The 21,798-nt window shown below is 45.0% G+C and overlaps 1 protein-coding gene across 1 annotated transcript in view; it reads right to left on the reverse strand.

Moving 5' to 3' along the window:
* Positions 1-1,379: 1,379 nt before the first annotated feature.
* LOC146353624 (keratin, type II cytoskeletal cochleal-like) overlaps positions 1,380-21,798 on the reverse strand; it is a 49,204-nt gene continuing 28,785 nt past the window's right edge. Inside the window, exons 7-13 of the mRNA XM_084836903.1 lie at positions 18,107-18,167; positions 17,841-17,936; positions 14,552-14,716; positions 12,446-12,571; positions 8,973-9,193; positions 7,683-7,717; positions 1,380-5,166 (exon numbers count right to left, since the gene is read on the reverse strand). Coding sequence (XP_084693029.1) covers positions 4,946-5,166; positions 7,683-7,717; positions 8,973-9,193; positions 12,446-12,571; positions 14,552-14,716; positions 17,841-17,936; positions 18,107-18,167 — 925 coding nt within the window. The 3' untranslated portion in view covers positions 1,380-4,945. The remainder of the gene's footprint in view (positions 5,167-7,682; positions 7,718-8,972; positions 9,194-12,445; positions 12,572-14,551; positions 14,717-17,840; positions 17,937-18,106; positions 18,168-21,798) is intronic.

A 21,798-nucleotide genomic window follows, 5' to 3' on the forward strand; every position in this document is an offset into this window, starting at 1 on the left:
CTCCCAACAATTTATTTGCTGATGTTTTTTCTCAGAACATGTCTAATCTCTGTATACTGGTTCTATGTTTGAGGGGAAACAACGTTAGACAGGAGCAGGGTACACCCAGCCAGATCTTGATACTAAAATGTTCTGCTGGGGCCTGGGCACACAAGACCATTGTGAAGTCCCACCCTGTGCCTTTCCAACCCTTTCTCTTAGGGCAAACTATGTGAGATGTTGCACATGACTTTGTATTTAATGTACAGGGAGTTTTAAAGGACTCTTCTGAAGTTGGTATTCGCTTTGCGGGGAAAATACACCATTGTATTTAACATTGGCTTGGATCCAGGATCTGCCTTCCTCAAGAGAAAGGGCTCTGCTCACAAAAGGTCCTTCTGCCCCATTTTTGGGATCCCTCCACCTCCCCACAGCTCACCCCATTCAGCAGGGTCTACCGTGTAGCATTTTCAGAGGGGTGGAGGGGCAGCTGTGGGAAGGAGTGGGTGGGGAAGTCCACTTCTGCCTGTGCAGTTGATCCAGCTTAAATCTGGATCCAACCCTTTATGACTTATTTGTCCCTCAGTCCCAGTTGTGTATGGTAGGTGATTATGATTCTTCAGTGATAAAGGAAAGGGACTCTGAGAATTCTCAAAGGCATTAAAAAAAAATTTTTTTTAGATTTTTTTTTAGATTTTCTATAGAGGCATTTATCATGCTTGTCATTCCCTACTCATAGTTGCCTACAGGTTCTTTAGACAATGTTGTGACCCTCCAGTTTCACTTCTTTCGGTGACTTTTTTTAGAGCAGGGAAAATGCAATATTTTTTGTGAAAGCAAAAGAAAATGCTTTTTCCACCTGTGCATTTGCACTATCCTGCTGTAACACAGCACCACCTAGAGGTTATGGAATGGAGACGCACAAAAAGAAATGCTCTTCGTGTAGTGATTGGAACTCAATTCTGTGATGAAACCAAAAGTAGATACAGCACATTAACAACCTCGTGTAGAAAAGCCCTACTACTCCAGTTAGAGCAAGGCCATAGCTCAATGGCTCAGCTCAATAGTAGGCCATATGCTTTGCATGCAGAAGGTTCCAGGTTTAATTCCGGGGTGGGAAAGACACCTGTCTGAAACCCTGTATGAGCTGCTGCCAGTCAGTGCAGTAGACAATACTGAGCTAGATGGACCGATAATGGTCTGTCGTAGTATAAGGCAGCTTCCTATATTGATAAGATCCAGGGTTGAGCCTTGACTACATTTATTGCAAAGAGGTTGTGGAGCTAAGCCCTGGGAAGCTCAGTCACACAAAAGAATGCTTCTTGGATAAACAGGATTTCGCTTTCCTGCAGGCAGTATGATTAGAACCCCAAAGTCACGATCAAAAGCACATGCCTTAGGCTGACTGCAATTTTATTAAGGAGATTGCCGGAGATCAGAAAGACCCCAACTTAAGCACAAAGTAACAAGCGGTGTGGTTGTCTGACTTCAATAGGTCGGAAATACTTCTCTTCCCTTACCAGGGCACAAACAATCATGCATGGAGCCGATACACTGAGAAGACCATTTTGCCTGTGGCAAGCAATTCTGCTGCGTGTTGATTATGAATAAACTGTTCTGATTTTTACATTTGTTCCTATGCTCATATACATAATTGCAAAATATTCTGGTAACATTAATTTGCTGTCATTCTAATGATTAGCAGAGGGTCACCATGAGCTCCAGTTTTGGAAGATTTTCTGAGGGTTTTTTAGCTTGCCTGCATTGTGTCCGTTATTTGTACCAAGTAATTAACAATTTTATGTACTGAGCAATTAATGCATTTGAATTACATTCAGTATTTTATGGAAGACATGAGAAGTAACAGTGTCCCTTTAAAAAATATATGGTTAGCAAAAAGAAAACAGCAGAGTAAACAGCAGTAGACTGGCACGATGTGCAGTGAGATATATAGAGTATCCCCTGATGCATGTTCTCCTTATCTATGGGGAAAAAATAGATGCCGTAACTCTTAATGGTCAGAGTGGGGCAAAGAGCAGAGATCTGTGTAATGGTATCACTGGATATCAAGTGATACCCCCCCACACTTAATTCTCATAGAAGGAAGTTGAAGTCAGACATACAGAAGACTTCTTGGGATGTTGGAAAATGTACCCTCCCATCACTGCTCACATCTTAGTTTTTCTCATGGACTTTAACTGCACTTTTATAAATACTCAGGACTGATCAGGCAATTCTTGCAGACAGGATGGGATCGAAAGTGCTCATGCTGAGCTCCCCAGTGGCTTCTCTATTCACTTCAGCAGGGGAGAGAAAACTCTGCATGCACAACGGCATACAGGTGCAGGGCTGCTTGGGGGCTGGGGAGCTTAGTGCGTGCACTAGAGTCCATGCTAAAGCAGGGTTGGCACCGAGGGTAGGCATGGCTGGGCACCTGCTGAGGGCCCACACCCCAGCAGGGCCCATTGACAAGGGCTGCTTGGAGTTGCTCCTCCTCTTCACCCTTGCAACCTGCTTGCTCACCTGCCTCTTGCTCTGGCCCAGACAACAGTGGAAGTGAGAAGGAGGAGCAGCGGATGCCACGGCCTCCTTTGCTCCCTGGCTCTCAGCCTGTCAAGCAAGGAAGTGGCAGCAATGATGAAAAAGAGGAGGAGGAGTACAAGCAACTGGTGACAATGGTGGGGAGAAGGTGGACTCACTGAGGGAGGGGGCCCATTGAGGGAATCTTGCCCAAGGGCCCTCCAAACCCTGGAGCCAGCACTGTGCGAAAGACATATAAACGGAGCAACTTCCTTCATGCTTGAGCGCAAAACTGGAAGTGCAGGAAGCAGTGCTCAAAAAATAAAGTGGGGCCACAGTCTGCAGGGCTGTGCATGTCCCTCCCCTGCATGGACTGCATAACATATGCTGACACTGTGAGACCCTGGGCCCGCTGCATGGACTTATCAAGGTGACTAGCACAAACGAGATGCGCAGACGTTAGGTGTCCCACGACACCCCAATTTCTTCATGGTGAATAACTCTTTGACTGAAATTCTCCTGAAGCTTCTTCTGATGTTGGCAGGGCTTGGGGCCTTTTGTGTTGCCATTTACCTAGGCTACGAAAAGCAGCCTGTCCCCGCTCAGGCCAATTCACTTATTGGCATGTTTTGCTTTGGGGTTTGACTTTGGTTCCTGCCCAATGGAAACATGATCAGGCTCCTCAAATTAGGGGTGTCACAGTGTTTTCTTCCTTCCATGGAGCCAGTGTGGGCAGGCCTGCCATCAGGAGCCTGCTTCTTTTTTACAGACAGGAGGGCCCCAGTGTGACTACAAGCCCACATTCCCCCACATCTTGTACGGGGAATACACGTGCCTTGACCTCTGCCATAGCTGTGAACTAGGAGAGTCTGAAAATACAGCTGGAAGTTCACAAAACCATTTTGGAGGGAGGTATGAGATTATTCCCCTAAGCTACATCTGTCCCAACATGCAAGTGAAAAGGTGTTTTATGCGTATTACATAGGGATGTGAGAATACATCCCAGTTCGGGTTCTCCAGGCACCCCCCGAGCTTTCCCCCTGCTTGCTGGCCCTCCGGGCTGCAGTCGAGCACCCCCTCCATGCTCGGTGACCAGCCTGGGCCTGTTTGTCTCTGTGCCGATCGCCATGTTTAAAAAAAAATATGGCGATGGGCAGCACTTGCCCATAGAGTTATATGCAAAATATCTCTGTAAACTAGAGTCTATGGGCGATTCACAGCGCTTTTTGCTGCGAATTGCCCATAGACTCTAGTTCAGAGCTATTTTGCGTATAGCTCTATGGGCAAGTGCTGCTGATGACCATTTTTTTTTTTAAAACATGGCGATCGGCACACAGACAAACAGGCCCGGGTAAGTTGCAGGCTGCTCATCGAGCATGGACGGGGGCTCGACTGCAGACCAGAGGGCCATCGAGCAGGAGGGGGAGCTCGGGGGGCACAGGCGCCAGTGGTCCATCAAATTTGCGGACCAAAACGGGCACCTGCAACATCCCTAGTATTACATGGCGATGGCTCCCTGACAGGGCTGTGGATTGAAAAAGTACAGAATACAGCCAGAATACATGTCATAGAGGGCTGTCAAAGAGCCAAGTACATGTCCCCATTTAGATCATCAAATGTTTTCTCTCACTCACACACAATAACTGAAAAATTAAAGGCTTAATCATTTGGCACAGCACTAATACACTCACACTTCTACCAGCTTCGTCTAATTAAGTAACCACTGCTTCACAAAACATTATGCCAATCAATGTGTGTGTGTCTCATTGAGCCCGACAACAGGCCTGTGAGGTAGGTCAAAATTGCTTCCATTTTGCAGGTGGGAAATGGGGCCACGGTCACCCAGTGAGTTCTTCATGGCTGGGCAGAGCTTGGAACCCAGATCTAAGCCTGATACTGCATCTGCTGAAGCACTTTGGCTGTTCAGGCAGTATTCATTCGTACAAAAACTTTATGAGCATATGCAGATAAGGGGAATCACTCACAAAGAGGCCTACAGTGTTGGCAGCAAGCAAGAGAGAGGAGCAAACTAGATTTTTTTAGGGCCGCACAACCAGCAAGTTAAGCGTGCGGGTTGTGCTACCTTCCTACAAAGCAGGGGGAGGAATTAAAAGCACACAGCAGGCACAGGCAGAAGGGGTGCGTGTGCTGAACCCTTCCCTTTGCTGAAGCTTCCCCCCAGCTGTTTTTCTCCCGGCAGGAGCTGCTCCTGGTCTTTGACCCCACCAAAGGAAAAAGAGCAGGGGAGAAGTTGTTTCGGAGAGAAAAGTAGGCCTGGAGGAGGGTTCGGCACTCCCCTGTCCTGCTTGTCCATGCTGTGCTTTAAACTGTCCCCCCTCCAGCCCCACGCTTGGTGTCAATGCAATTGTTACATATGGGCCCCTCACCACCATGTCTGGTTTCCCCCTTTGAGGCATGCCTGCCTGATCCAACTTAGATGAAGCCTTTAGCTCTGGTAGCTCTTTCTGGATGTGGAGGTTTTCGACACAATCTTCATACTGGAGCTGCTCCCCATGGCTGAGCCCATGCTCCCGGCGAGCCCCCTTCCACTGCTGGAGCTGAAGCTGCTTCCTCCAATGCCGAGGCTTCCTCCAAGGCCAGCCCCGCCTGCAAGGCCTATGGCGCTTCCACCACCGTAGCTCATGCCTCTAGAGGAATGGACCACAGCTGCAAAGAGACCAGAAGAGAAGTTATGGAGCAATGCCCTTTGAAGAGAAAGCCAGAGCTGTGGCACTGGCTCAGTAAAAATCTGGGGAGAACAGGGATGGGTGGACGAGTGATGTTTGAGATCGTAAGAATTCTCTGATCATTATGCCTAGTTCCCATTCACGTTTGCAGTTGATACTCATTGTGCACGAAGAGGAAACTTGAACAGATCAAGCGGCAACTGAACGGGAGATTGGCGCAGGTTTCCCCAATTTGCGCAAATTCCACTAAATTTGTGCAGCTTTCCTCCATAGACTAAAGCAAGGCTGATTCAGTCCACTGCAGAAATTGAACCGGGAATCAAGACTGAGATGAACATGAGCACATGTCTGACAATTTATGAATATTTTCATCGGACACGTGGTTGCTGTTGTATTCAGAGCTTCGAACAGGGCACGCTCACATGTTTTGAGAGCAAATGTGAAATTCTCATACATCCCTAGGGCAGAGTGATGGGAGAAAGAAGTATGTGTGGTGCTTGGGTGTGTTTGGGTGGGAGTTAACTTCACTCCCACTTCCATCACTTTGGGGAGTCCCTAATTACAATATGCTTAGTCAACATACAGCCTTAGTCCTGTTCACAGCTACTCCAGAGCCCTACTGAATTCATTGGAAAGAGTGCTGCAGTAAACGTGCATTACTGCACGATAGCCTTAACATGACCATCGTGATACATGTATGGCATCCACTCAGGGCGGGAAAAACCGCATCTGTGCATGTTAGCCCACAGCGAGTTGGTTGTGTGCACCAGCTACCACCACATACAGGATTTGAGTTTCAACATAAAGGCATTTCTGTTGCAAACCCTTCTACCCGCCCACTTCCCTTGTCCTTTCATGATGCTACTTTTTCTGCTAGCTGAAATTCTGTGCTGTCATATGTGACTTGCCCTTTTGACATCTTTAGGAAGTGAGCTTTGGCAGCACATTGGTACTTGTAGCAAACCCAGGTCTAGCTACTTCCATCGCTCCTCTAGTGCTGCTTTGCTTGTAAACACCCCATTCCCTTCCATGTCCCGTCTGGTGTGGAAAGGCTGCATATGGAGCCTTCCATGAACAGAGGAATTCCAGGGCAGAGTTCCATATACTCCCCCCGTTTCCCCAAAGAGTGTTCCAATCTGTTTTCAGTTCCACTGAAGGGAGGCTGATACATCCCTTTGTATCTTTTTTTAAACAAGAAGAAAATGTTTTGTCTGGCTTATACATCAACAATAGATAGCTTTGTACTACTTGCCAGGCCCAGGATACCATGAGCCCAGAAAATAGTTGTGTTTGGTTTTTTAAAGCGTTTAAGAAGTTCATGGAGGATATGTCTGTTGTCCATGGCTTTTAGCCATGACCGCTGCAAATTAAAACTTCATGTTTTGAAACACTATAAAGCCTATAAATACCAGTTGCTTAGGAACAACAGCAGGAGGGGGCTATTGAGCGCATGCCCTGCTTGTGGGCTTTCCAGAGGCATCTGGTTGGCCACTGTAGGAAATGGAATGCTGGGCGACAAGATAGGCCTTTGGTCTGATCCAGCAGGGCTCTCCTTATGTTCCCCCCTCTTGGAGGCAGAGCGCTAGATTAGATGAGCAATTTGTATGTTCTTACATGCTTATGGCATCTGTGGAGGGTGGGGAACCTGTGGCCTGCCATATCTTGGCCCACCATCTTTCCTAATTATTGGCCATGCTGGCTGGGCCTGATGAGCATTGGGGGCTGGTGAGCACTGAGGGCGGACCACGTTAGGAGGCAACCCCTGAAATTTTGAGATGAATCTGGTGATTCCTCCTTTTGGCAAAACAACTGAGGAATTTTGAGGAAAGCACACGGGTTCTACACTGTCAGATGTTGCCGAAAGCAGGGCCTGAAGCAAATCTGGTGGGTCCTTCTGGTGAAATATCTGCTGAATGTCAAGGAAAGCCCAAGGATTTTCACATAGATTAGGAAGACGTTTCAGCTGGCTTTCACATCTCTCTGTGGCAACTGTACTGGTATGAAGCCTATGCAATTCTTTGGGTGTATTTATTGCTAACAAAACACTTGACATTCCATCGTATTTCAAAGGAAGGAAGTTCAGTAGTGTGACCTTAGAGATTCGTTAGAGCAGAGGTGGAGAACTCCAGGCCAGGGGGCCAAATCTGGCCTGCTTGGCATCCCAATCCAGCCCTGAGTTCCCTGGAAGGCCCCAGCCCTTCCCCCAACATAATGGTCTCCTGGTTTTTTGTGCCATTTCCCCCTAATTCTAAGAGGTTGAAATGTTTTTCCTAAGGCTTCATCACTGGCAAAAAGAGCTTTAAGCCAGAATGTGCTAGTATTTTCTTTTTAATTTTTGACCCCACCTCTTCTGCCTTCAGTCCTGCCCACCACTGGAATGCAGCCCATGACAGCTTCTCTAAAATAGAATTTGGCCCTCAGTTCTGCACCCCTGTATTAGAGGATCATAACTTTTATCTCACTGAATTTCTGTGATTCATTTTTTTTATTACTTACAGATATTGACTGCACCGACCCCCTCTCCAGCAAGCCTGTCGAAGGAAGGCACAAGGGAAGTTATTGCTATTGTTCTGATCAGCATCACGAAGCACAGTAGCTGTTGTTTAGAAGTCATTCTGTAGGAACTCCAGATGTGTAACCACATGTGGCAGTACATGTAGCACCGGTGCTTGTAGCAAACCTAGGTCTAGCTAATTCTATCGTTCCTTTAGCGCTACTTAGCTTCCAAACACCCCATTCCCTTTCATGTCCCATCCGGTGCGGAAAGGCTGCATAAGGAGCCTTCCATGAACAGAGGAATTCCAGGGCAGGGTCCCATATACTTCCCCTGTTTCCCCAAAGAGTGTTCCAGTTTTTTGGAGCATTCTGAAAAAGCACAGTTCTACTCAAGGCCATTAAGGCATTTGCCAAGATTTTGCTTTCTGTGTACAGTGAGTTCCCATAGGAGGTTCCGAGTGTGCAACAACCTTTTGAATTTTCAACTTCCCTTCCATGTCTGGAAGAGCATCACTGTACTGAGGGCAAATGGCTGTGTCTTTGCCTCATCACCACCACATGAAAAATGTAGTGTGTGCACTGGTCTTTGGAATGATGATATCCTCAGAGCTCCCTCCAGGGTTAAGGGGGCCTTCAGCTAGGGGTGCTGGTGAAATTCGAAATGGACTAAAATGAGTTTGGACCTCTAAGAATCTGACCTGCAAAATCTGGTGCAGACTGACCTCCCCAGGCCGCGCAGAGTCCGTGGACTTCCGGATCTTTTTTTTTTTTTTTACTTTCCCCAAATTTACACAGAGTTATTCGTAGGAAAATATGCAAGTTTCTGCTGAGGAAAAGTGGAATGGAATGGAGGACAATATGCTAAATGTTACGTACTAAGGTAAATTATGTAATCCGTTGTGAACTCTCTTAGGGAATTATTTGCATATCTTTCCACGTAACAAAAAAACCCACAAACCCATCTGTGAACCGATGATGGAACAAAAGGCACCTGACGTTCCATGAAACACAGACGGAGTGGGTTTTAGACAATCCATACATCCCTACTCTCAGCAGGGTGTCAACTGATGTGCCTCCAGTGGTGACCACCATCTTAGTTTTCCCAAATGAAATGTCCAGGAAACTCTGTCATTCTGAGGCATTGTGGGTTTAAAAAAGACATGTCTCACCACCACCACCTCTGCAGTACAGCTGTGCATTTCACACTTCAACACAACCCATGTTGAAATAGTTTCACAACAGATGATAACATGCCCTATTCAGCACCTTTACTTTGAGCATTCCACCCACCTGCCCTCCTCTCCTTCCAGCAGCTTCCTGTAGGTGGCGATCTCAATATCCAGTGCCAGCTTGACATTCATGAGCTCCTGGTACTCCCGCAACTGACGGGCCATGTCCGCCTTGGCCTTTGTGAGAGCCTCCTCCAGTTCAGCTAACTTTATCCTTGCGTCTTTAAGGGCGAGTTCTCCACGTTGCTCAGCATCAGCAATGGCTGCCTGCAGGCTGGCACACTGCAAAAAGAACAGCAGATGTCTTGGTTCAGAGCAACGTAATGACAGTCAAACCCCCAAGTCCTGCTATGCCAAGGAAAAATATCTGAATCCAATTAGCGATGTGCGAATCAGGAAGACACGAGCTCACAGAAGTTCTCCAAATTCCATCTTGAAGCTCGTTCCAACTCGAATCTGTATCAGATTGCGAGGTTTGTTTGTTTTTCTTTTTGCATGAAAATACATGCATATTTTTCCAAATGTACCCATCAATTGTGTACATTTTTGAATGTACACATTTTGAAATGTACACATTCTTCTCCCATGATGAAAGAGTATTTGTGCACTTCTTTGAAATGTACTCATGCTGTTGAACACTCTCTCTTTTTTGGTCCATAAGTCATATTGCAAGCTCAGAAATGTACAGATTTTGACTGCAGACTGCATCTGAGTCTGTGTTTAGTCTGGAAGGTGCAAACTGGATAAAATCCTGATTAAAAACAAACTGAAACTAATTTCTTATACAGCCCTAGATCCAATGTATTAGCAGCATCAAAATGGGAGGACTGGTACCAAAAAAGGAGAAGAGATGTGTGTCTACTGACAGGTGCTTTTAAAGCACTCAGGGGCCACAATCTAAAAGACCTTGTTTACACCATCCATATGTTTGTTTTGCCCTCTCAGTCAGTATCCCACCAACCCATTTGGAGGTTTAGCATGACAAGTGGAACTACTTACAAGGAAACCCCCCAAAATACCCTATGCTGCCCATCTCAGTATGAACATAAGAAAAGAGCCCGCTCAAGGTCCACCTAGTGCAACATCCTGTTTCCAGCAGTGGTCAGTCAGCTGCATTTGAGAAGCTCACAAACAGGACATGATGACAATAGTTCTATCCAGTTGTTTTTCCATCTGCAACTGATATCCAGAGGTAGATTGTCTTTGAACATGGAGGTTCCATATAGCCACTATGGCTAAAATGTCAGGGATAGATCTATCTTCCAAGAAATTATCTAAACCTTTTCCTAAAAAACTGTCTAAGCCAGTCTTCTGACATGAATGTGGCAGTGAATTCCATTGTTATGAATCAATAACAATGATTACTTACAATAATAACTATGGAACACATACTGTATATCCAAACTCTCTCAACAGCTAGCAAGTTTGTCTGTCAGCTATTTTCCTGTAATTGTTCCACCAGCTTACCCATGATGTACAAATAAGTGTAATCCAGGCCTGCCCCAAGACATTTTGGTGCCTGAAGGAGAGCAGCAAATGGTGCCCCACCGCTCAAATTAAAGTGCATAGTATCCAAAGCCAGTTGAGTTCTTTTGGTAAATGAGGCAGAACATCCCATGAGCACCTTTCCCCATGCTTGGCAGTAGAAATACAATACAAAGTAAATAACTAACCATTTGCTGCTCTTTTATGACACCCCAAATCTGCTGCCTGAAGTGACTGCCTCATGGTAGGGCCAGTCCTGGTGTAATCAGTGAGTTTCTTTTTCTCCTGAATTAGTACTCTTGTTATATTGTTGCAGGTATTACATTGCATTGTTGTATTGTATGTGTGTTCTTCCTTTTTGTAGCCTGGGGCAGTATCCAATGGGGTGCTGCACCCCCACTAATTCCATCGTGCCCTCACCAATTCCATTCCACCAGCAAGACCCACTGCTTCACAACAGGGATTCAGTGGATGAGTGGAAACACTTGCTTCTGGAACAGAGCAGGTCAGCAGAGCTCACATAGGGAAGCTCTGCTGACCTCTCTGCTTATTGGGGGCTTTGGAAGCATTAAATCTCCATTGCATACGCAGTACATCCCACACGCGCAATGGAATTGGCGGGAGGGGCTGCTTACGCAGCAGCCCCATCAGATACTGCCCCTCTATTTGTAATGTGAACTGTGCATTGTGTAAAGAAGCACCATCTTTTGTCTGGTCAGTATCACCAGGTTCCTCTTAAGCAGCCCTCATGACAGCTGCCTGCAACCCCCACCTCGCTTCAACCAGATAGAAATGCACATGACTACAGTTCTTCTAAACCTCAGAAGAGTTTTAACAGCAGTTAAGGGTTCTGCAGCAGCGGGGCAGTTGAGAGGGGAACAAATATCACGGGTGCATGGTAGGCCCTCTTCTGGGGCTTCTGCCAGCAATCACCAAAACTTTTGAAAGAAGAATGGCAGGGGGAAATATCTTTCTCAGTTTTAGAAATAAAAAGTAAAAGAAACAAATCCATGTATTGATACATATTTCATTGTAGTTCAGGGATTTCGGTTTTTAAAGCTACGGCCCTGCATTTCTTCATATGGTTTATTCTATAATATTATAGAATAACAGATTATTCTATAATCTTTTTCAGACTCATGATGGGAGCAGGTGAAGCCCCCATTCTAGAGTCCTCTGTGTGTTCCGGTGCAAAGATAAGGTGCTTCCAGGTGAAGCTTTTATCGTGCAATCGCCCTGCCTCCTTCACAGAATTTTAGATCTTGACATCTATTGAAACACTCTCGTGTTTTCTCACTGCTTCTTCCATCATTTTTCTTTCCACAAAAAAATGGCATAGCTGTACAATAGGCAGTATCTAATGGCAACCGCCCACAAGGGAGCTCCGCCAACCTGCCCCATTCCAGAAACAAGCATTCCTGCTCATTTGGGGGCTTTCCCTGGAAGCGCTAAATCTCCACTGTGCAAGCGGAGGGTGACTTGCTCATTGTCTTTTGCATGGGAGTGCTAATAGAGTTCATGCAGCTTTGCATATCTAGATTCAGTTCAAAGACGGTGGAAGCTCTGAGCATGCCTCCCTTTCTGTGCCTGGACCTATCCCTTCTATCTAAGCGAACAGGGAAACCTTGGCAGTAGAAGAACTCCATGCTGGAATTCTTGAATCTGCAAGGGATCTGTGCACTGGCATGTGAAAATCTTATGAAGAATAATTAAAAGTTATCATGTGGTGTTCCACAAAACATGTCAATCATTTTTCTGTCATTGTATCGGATCAATTTTGATTCTGCTAGTTTCACATAACTTCTTGCTTGTTACTTCCTTCAAAAATTCCTTGGATGATTCACCCAAGCAGGAGCCTCCATATTGGGCTTGACATTTTGATTCAGGTAAGATTTTGATTCAGGTAAAATTGGGTGGAAAACTACAGGACCCAAGGACCACCCTCACCCCCAGAAATGATGCTAGTCTAATTGAAACTCTTATCCCTTCCTTCAAAGTGTGTTTCCCAGACAACAGCCCTGCAAACTTGACATGAAATAATGGCAGTACCTGTTTTTTCACGTTGTCGATCTCAGAGTGGAGCCTTTGGATCATGCGGTTCAAGTCAGAGATCTCAATCTTTGTGTTGCGCAGGTCATCTCCATATCTTCCAGCAGAAAGCTGCAACTCTTCATACTGTGGGGCGGAGTGGCAGGGGTGGGGGGAAGAAACCCAACCAGGTGAATTTATTTGAACTTCTACCTGTCAGTTTTGATCTTTGGGGAAGAATTGTTGAGGAAATGTGTACATTACATTGTTGGTGAATGTGTGTAGATGCTTCAGTTTTGACTGACCTTCCAAGGCTGGCACCTCCAAATTCAGGAAATCAGTATTTCCATTTTTTGTGCAACACTGTTCTTAAATTCCAGCTTGAGAAATTAGATGATGGTAGTACATTCAGGGCAGGACATCAGGGTGGATGTCAAGCCCCCCGCCCCCCTCAGCAAAATGAGCAGGAAGGCCCCAAAATGAAGTACTAAGTGAAGTAATACATGTTGTTATTTAATGTCATTTAATATCTGTATGAAGCTGTTAGGAGCGGTCATCAGAAGATTTGGGGCAAGGTGTCACCAGTATGTGGACAACACTCATTGCTATGTCTCTGTCACATGTGAATCGGGAGGGGCCATGCACATTCTGAACCAGTGCCTGGATGCAGTTATGGCTTGGATGGGGGCTAATAAACTGAAGCTGAGTCCTGATCAGGCAGACACCCCTATGGGTGGGTGGTTCCCAGATCTGGGAATTGAGCTATTTGCCTGTTCTGGATGGGGCTGCACTTCCTCTGAAGGGGTACGTACGTAGTCTGCAGGTGGTCCTGAATCCATCTTTGTCACTGGAGGCCCAGGTGACCTCACTGGCCCAAAGAACCCATTACCAACTTTGGTTGGTGCGCCAACTGCGCCCACTCTTGGATAGGGGCAGCTTAGCCATGGTGATCCATGCACTGATAACCTCATGATTAGACTACTGTGGAAGGACAGATACTGAAACTGAAGCTCAAATATTTTGGCCACCTAATGCAAAGAGAAAACTCCCTGGAAAAGACCCTGATGCTGGGAAAGATTGAAGGCAAAAGGAGAAGGGGACGGCAGAGGATGAGATGGCTAGATAGCATCACCGATGCAATGAATATGAAACTGAGCACACTCCGGGAGAGAGCGCAGGACAGGAAGGCCTGGCGTGCTATGGTCCATGGGGTCACGAAGAGTCGAACACGACTGAACGACTGAACAACAACAACGCACCCTATATGGGGCTGCCCTTGTGCCTGGTTCGGAAGCTGCAGTTAGTGCAGAATGCATCAACTAGGGTGCTCACTGGGACACCCAGCTATGTTCACATAACACCTGTGTTAAAAGAACTGCACTGGCTGCCTATTAGCTACCACGTTCAAGGTTATATTGTTGACATACAAAGCCCTAAACAACTTGGGACCAGGAAATCTAGCAGACCGCCTTCCCCTATAAATAATACGCCTCGCTGTCCTTTAAAATCTTCAGAGGAGACCTTGCTAGTTGTTCTGCAACTAACAGAATGTCACCATGTAAGATCTCAAAGGTGGGCCTTCTCAGTGGCTGTGCCTACCCTCTGGAAAACCCATGCAGTTCAGGAGGCAGAAAATGTAGTATGTTTCAAACACCTCCTGAAAACACACTTGTGCACCCAGGCTTTCTGTGGCTTGTAAATAATCACAATTGATCATATGCTGCTCCATTTTACTGTTCCTTGCATTGTTATTGTAGTTGGAATTGTTTTAATAGCATATTTTAAATGTGATCTATATTGTTAGTGGAGTTGAACTTGTTTTTAATCGTGTATTTAAATATGATGTTTAATATTTATATGTGAACCATCTAGAGATTTCATTATATTAAGTGGTATATAAGTATTACAAATAAATAAACCCATACATACATACATAATGATCTAAAAAATGAGTGCCCCCCACCCCCCAGTAAGGTAAATCCAGAATCTAAAATTACTTAACTGTAACACTGCTGCCTAAGATAGCGTAGGAAATCTGTATTATCAAAAATGGAAACCAAGCCATAGCTCTAAAAGCCTGAGAGTGAACCCATTTCCCCTGCGCTTAAGAATTGTGGCCCTTCTCACCTTGCTTTGATACCATGATTCGGCCTCAGCCCTGCTTCTTCTGGCAATGTCTTCATACTGTTCCCTGATTTCAGCAATGATGCTATCCAGGTTCAGGCTTCGGTTGTTGTCCATTTGGAGCACAACAGAGGTGTTAGAAATTTGGTTCTGCAAACTGGCTAGTTCCTAAAGCGGGGGGCGGGGGGGGGGATGGACAAAGAGAACTCAGAGAACTCAAAGAGAATGAAAGACAATAGAGTATCTGCCCCAGCCAGGTAGCGAGGTCACAAAAACCTTTGCAGTATAAGTCTTACTAGACAGAACTGTGAGACACTGGAAGAGGCTGTGGATCAAGCAAGACATTGGTAGGCCCGGGTCCACAGGGCACTGGATGGGGATGTCAGAGAAATCCACAAGTGAATCAAATTAGTTTGGATTTCTATGAATCCAACCCATGGATACTACAGCGGACCAGCTTTTCCTGAGTCGCATGGATTCCACAGAATTGTGGAATATATATATAATTAAAAACACCAGTCAAAAATGCAAATTCTCCCATAGGCTAAAGCATGAAAATGCACATTTGGGGGGATTCATGCATTTGTGTAAATGTGAATATGTGCAAATTCAGGAAATTAGAAAAAATCTGATTCCATCAATGAGCGGACAGTAGGCATGGCAGAGAATTCCGCCACGGATTTCAGTGAGGCCGAATGCACTCGCATTCGGCTCCCCGAAACCCATGGTGGAACAGCCTCCCACCCCCCGCCACCCCGCGGAATCCCCCCTGGGACGAAGCTTACCTGGGGCAGATGTTCTGGAGGCGGCGGCTCCAGCGGCGGCAGCAGCTGGTCTCTCAGCCGGCTGCTGTGGCCACCATTTGCGTCCTGCCAGGCTGCCGTGATAGGCTACGTAAGTATTTATGTAGCCTATCACAGTAAAGGCAGCCACACAAACGGCGGCCGCTACGGCGGCCACCATTTGTGGCCGCAGCAGCTGGCCGTGGCCGGAACTCCGGCTGCGGATGGCCCTGGCCGGCGGCTCCACGGAGCCGCTGCACAGCAGAGCCGGCCGAGGGAGGATTCCGGGGGTTGGGACGGAGCGCCTCCCCCCCACAGCGAATCAAAGCTGCAAAAAGGAAAGTGACTTTTGTACATCCCTAGTGGACAGTGGAACTAAAGGTTCCTGACAATCCACAAAATGCAGATGGAACAGATTTTACGAAATCTGTGCATCTCCAGTGCTGGGTCTATTCCCCAGAGCACTGAGTGTCCATAGATGCCAATGGAAGGTTTTTTTCTTAGCTTAATTGCCACGTGGGGGCTGTATTCCAGTGACAAAGGGAAAGATTAGCTCTCCCCACATGCTGCAACACCCCCCAACACAGAGTGCTTCTGGATTAGCACTATGTAAAAACGTTGAAACTCCATTTTGGTGCGAATAATGCCGGGGAGGGGGGGAGGCAGAGCAAATAGCTCATGAAAAACTCCTTTTTCCATTTTTTCACACCATTGGAAATTAACTGCAATCTAAGCAAAACTTCAGAATGCTGGACTAGATGAACCCTGGTCCTGATCTGGCATGGCTCTTCTCATGTAACTAAGTGGGCGAAACTTAATTGAAGAACATGTTTTATTTGAGGTGCTTTGGATGCGAAATTAATTGGCTGACTTTGCTTTCTGTGAAATTTAAATATATCCTAGACATTATTTCTAAATTGTCATGTATAGATATATAAATTGGCATATGCAAATTTCATGCAGATTTGTGTCCTAAAGGCCCAGCCCTCAAATCTTTTAAGTGCCTAGCAAGGCGACAAGCTGCAGCCCTGCTACTTGGGCCTTTAAGGAAAATGCTAAGCAATTGCCAGTGGATACCGGTTACTCCAATATCAGTGGGGTGGGGAATCCGCTCCAGGTTTCAGTCAGAACTCTAAAGGAGCTATCCAAGGTGTGAAGCTCCTTTAGAGTTCTGACTAGTTCTGACTGAAACCTGGAGTGGATTCACCATCCCATTGACATCGGAGCCACCAGCCTCCACCAGTAATTGCCAACATTGGGAACACAGCCACCACAAGAGACTTCATTAGTGCTCGCTGGTTTAAAATCTGGGCCTCATTTTTAGTTTTATTTTTGCATTTTGTCAATCCACATGCCTTTCAGTCTAGGGATAACACGGGCACCCAATTCAGTCTGGGAATCTGGCAGAACCGCCCCTGCCTGCACTCCGAGCCCCGCTGGCCAAGCCCCTGACCCTGCTCACTCCCTGCCTGCACTCGGCGAATGGCCTGCACTCACCCTGGCAGTCTCACTGAGCTTCATGGTCACCATTTTTGATAAACAAAATGGCGATTGCAAAAATGCGCATCTTTGTGCACCCGCAAAAATGCGCATTTTTGCAAAGGCACGTATTTGCATGTATGCGAAAATGCGCATTTTTCAAAAAATGCGCATTTTGGACACACACAAATGTAAGTCTTCGCAAAATGCACATTTTGCACATGAGAATATGCGCATTCACAAAAATTTGCATTTCGTGCATACAAAAACATGCACATTTTTGTGATCACCATTTTATTTTTTTTAAAAATGGCAACTGCAGAGCTCGGCGAAGCCGCTGGGGGTAATGTGGGCTGCTCGCCGAGCATGGGAGGGGTGAAGCGCAGTCTGGAGATCGGTGAGCGGGGGCAGGGGCTGGCAGGCATCTGGAGAACCTGGACGGCGGGTGAATTCACACATCCCTATTTCAGCCCGTATTTGTATTTCATTTGTGCATCTAATGAACATATTAAGTAAAAGACGATTTGAATTAAGATGGAATCTTTGAGAATAGCTGTCAAGCTAATATCTTTATAAGCTGGTTTACAAGATAATTTAAAACACATCAGTATATAAAACACAGGATACACACACACACACACACACACACAAAACAGAACAAAATTACAGAGCAGCAAGATAAATAAAAATAAAAATCAGATCACAGCACAACTAACCAAATACAGACTGAAATAAAACACTTCAGAATTCAGAATTCTTCAGAACTCTTTTGAAAACTAACGAAGAGGGGACCATATGTATTCCCTAGCAAGGGAATCCCTTCCTTTATTTACTTCCATTATCTAAACCAGCCTCCCCCAACCTGGGGCCTTCCAAACATGTTGGATTACAGCTCCCTTCATTGCCACCCTGCAAGGCTATTCTGGTGGAGGAGTATGGGAGTTGTAGTCCAACATATCTGGAGGGTGTCAGGCTGATTTATCTAGCTATACATTTTTGCTCTGCCTCTAAAGACTAGAAAGATTGCTTACTTCTTGATGGAGTGCTGCCAAGAAGTTGATTTCCTCTGTCAGGGAACCCACTCTGGCCTCCAGCTCAACCTTGTTCATAAAGGAAGCGTCCACATCCTGGAAAAAGAAGATCAAATGACTGAGCATTGCAGCACGTGCTACAGAGCCCCCCAAAGAAAACCCACACATTTTGCTAAGAACACAAGGGTGCAAACACGCCTTCTTGTAATAGATCCCCCCCCCCCGCCTCCCCTGGCCTCAGTGCTGAAGGTACTGAAGTCACTCACCTTCTTGAGCACCACAAATTCATTCTCTGCGGCGGTGCGCTTGTTGATTTCCTCTTCATACCTATTGGGAGGGAGGAAGGGGGAAAGGTGCAACTCATTACTGCTCAAAAAGAGGAGTGCAAGTAGTGGTTTCATCGCCCCAGCTGTTTCATAGGACTTTTCTTTAAAAGCCTCATTTCATACATCACCTACCAAATTAATCTGTGGGTTGGAACCAGCTCCTTTTCCACCAGGGGGAACATCCTCTGAGCGGAATTCTGCTCGGAATGCTCCTGTAGGTGGAATGGGAGGGGAGGGGATCCTCGTTGATCCCCACCTCCATCTGCAGGCCCCAGCACCTACTCCCTCCCTGTTCTGCAACATCCTTGAACACTCTGGAGCAGTTTGGGCAGAGGAGGAGGGGGTAATCAATGAAGATTGCCCCCTCCCCTCTTCCACCACCAGCTCTGCTGGACTGGAAGCCTTCCACTGACAGAAAGAGCATTTCCATCTGTAGAAGGAAGACCCTGGACCCAAGCCTCTGCATCTTTCAATAGGAACGAAGTGGAGGAATGAAACCCATGTACACAAAACAGGAGCATCCCTGTTTGAAGTTTTACTAGCGCTAAAAAGGAAAATATACACACATTCCAAATTCAGCATGAGAACTTAAGAAGACCATCCTAAATCAGACCAAGGGTCCATCTAGTCCAGCATAAGTAGCCAGCCAGATGACTCCAGGAATCCCACAAAGATAACTGCCTTGCTGTGTTGTCTCCAGCATTTGGTAGTCAGAGGTACACTTCAGACATGGAGGTTCCACTGAGCTATCATGGCTAATAAGAATTCATAGGCCAGTCTCCTGTGCATTTGTTTGTTCAAAACGTTGCAAAGCCATCTAAGCTGGAAGCTTTCACCACAAGCAAAAATTCCGAATTTATATCTGAATGCATGATGTTTTTAGAATGTGACTTTTAGCAGGTGAATTGGAAGCATACTTTAAAAAAAACCTTACTCTTGTTAATGATTTCTAAGGCCACAGTGATTAGATAAAAAAATGATTTATATCTGTTGAGGCATATTATAAGGAAGTTCAAGAGATGCACCAGAATACAATTTTTAAAAAGCCTAAGAGCAAAAACAGTGGTATACGCCAAACAAGAAATATTTAAGTGTGGAAATAAGTTAGGCAAGCTGTTAGCAAGTTTATTAAAAAAAATAGAGAAAATGCAAATACAGTGTATTCAAAAATTCAATGGCACTAAATTATATGATCGAGAGGGTATTTTTAAAGGGTTTTGAATTTTTTGTTAGCTTTATACTTCAAAGAAATCCCAAGATATAGTCATAACAACTTACATGAGAGAAATTCATATTCACAGAATTACTGAAGCCCATTAAGGACAGTTTAGAGACTCCAATCACACACCAGGAGGTTGATAAGGCTATAAAACAGATTTAAAATGATAGATCCCCTAATCCAGAAGGGCTAATAGAAGAATTTTATCAGGTCTTTAAATATTTAATGATACCTCGGCTTTTAAGAGTATTCAATGAGGTGGCAGCAGCAAATAGACTACCTAATTTGTGGAAAGAAGGATATACAGTATGATAATGATTAATAAAACAGAGGAAAACTTAGAAAAGCCCAAATCTTATAGACGCATTTCTCTCTTGAACACTGATTATAAGATCTTGATGGCTAATATTAGCAGATGGAGTAGCTGCTATTATTGGAGAGTATATCAAAGAAAATCAGAGAGGATTTATCCCAGGAAGGCAACTATCCTGGAATATAAGAAAAATGCTAAATATGGTCTTAAATGGACAAAACTTCCCATTTCATGGTTAGGGCAAGTGACTGCAGTCAAAATGAAAATACTACTGAGAATAATATTTTATTTTGATCATTGCTCATCAAGATGCCACAAAAGGTATTGAACAAATGTCAGTTACAACTCAGTATATTTATTTGGCAATAATAAAGTCCCCAGAATTAAAGCAAAAATTATGCAACCATCGTTAGCAAATGGTGGGTTCACATTTCTTAATATTATATATTACTATCATGCTTCAGTGCAGTTGGCCTTACTTCAAAGGTTTCAAACCTATGAAAATGCTCCACCATGGATACTGGAACAGCAATATTGACGTGCCTTATCTGAATAGATATTGGGTATTTGGCAGGAAAGAAAGACATTTTTGTTGTCTATTCACTCAGTCTCTTCCGACTCTTCGTGACTTCATGGACCAGCCACACCAGAGCTTCCTGTTGGCCATCGCCACCCCAGCTCCCCCAGGGTCGAGAAGAAGCAAGGAAAGCAGGAAATGTTGAGGCTTGGAGAAGAGGGGGCATTAGTAGCATTCAGCATTTCATACCACAAGGAGTTATTATATTGTATGACCAATTAGTGCACAGATACTGTAATACTATATTACCAATTCCTGCGATTCCAAAACTATATTCAAACCATAGGAAGAGGCATAAATATTTATATTTATACATCCTACCATGGTTTGGATATAGTTCTGAATCGGTTGATGCCATTTGAAGAAAAGAAAAAAGAAGAGATAATTTCAGGGAAGCAACAAGAAGAACTTTACCAGAAATATATTAGATCTTATTAAAAGCAAGCAATACAACTATCGATGCCAGTTGTTGGTACTTGTGTTATTCCAAGCTGTCCTGGGTGCCATTTTAAGCTAAAATAATGAACATTGTGAAAGAATTCTCACAACGGAATCCAGATTGGATTCCAGGAGCAAGAGGTGAAGCTACTAAACCCACTTCTGGACTGCACGTCCTGTTCTGCAATGCCTCTGAAATGTCAAAAGAGTAGGCCATCTGGAACAGGAGTGGGTATGAGGATCTAAGTCCTGCATCAAGATGCTATTCAACATGGCAGTTCAAATACACAAGGTAAAGTTGCAAGAGCTAGGCTGCTCAAGCAAACTGGAGCTCCATGCAAGAGCTTCTTTGCAGGCAGTTCATATAAAGAAGATAAACCTTGTTGTAATGGTCACCTATGAGTGAAGTATATTCTGACCTTAACAGTAAAACCACATATGCTCAGCCTTAAAACAGAACAACATGAGCCAGAAAGTATCTGGATGTTTTAGCTTTGCATGTCTATTTATGTTAAATGTTTCTGAATGAAGGCAAATATTAACATGCCCAGCTAGCTTTATTGCCTTTACTTTGAGTAGAGGCCAAGGCAAATCTCCCTCCTTTGGCTTTTCAAATGATGACAGATACGAAGATGGTGCAGAAACTGATCTTTTATTGTGCAGGCCTCGTATGACCAATTCTTTATGGAGATGCAGTTTCCTGAAGCCAAACATGGAATAAGGCCACCTGACAACCTCCAAAACTTCATGAAAGGTGGATATTTTTAAATTAAAAAAACAAAAAAACAAAACAGGTTTATTAGCTCTTGTGACATTCTTCTTGTGCTGCTGGAACCTGCTGTTTAGCTCATTAATGCCTCACCCACAGATTCCTCAGATGAGGATGAATGTCATCTTAGTGACTTCAGAGGAGCCATGGTCACATGGCAGAAAAGTCAGCTTGGGATTTTCCTCTGGGTGGGATTTTGATATGCAGCTGGGAGACTGCATGTCCTATTTGAAGCAGCAGTGGTTGTTGAAGTAGTTTGCTAATAGGAGCCACTGGCCGCCATTGTAGAGCAATTGAAGGGGAGGGGAATGTCTGT

This window comes from Heloderma suspectum, chromosome 2 (genome assembly GCF_057233095.1).
Source record: "Heloderma suspectum isolate Gila_16-S chromosome 2, 16-S_ref, whole genome shotgun sequence".
Lineage (NCBI taxonomy): Eukaryota > Metazoa > Chordata > Lepidosauria > Squamata > Helodermatidae > Heloderma > Heloderma suspectum.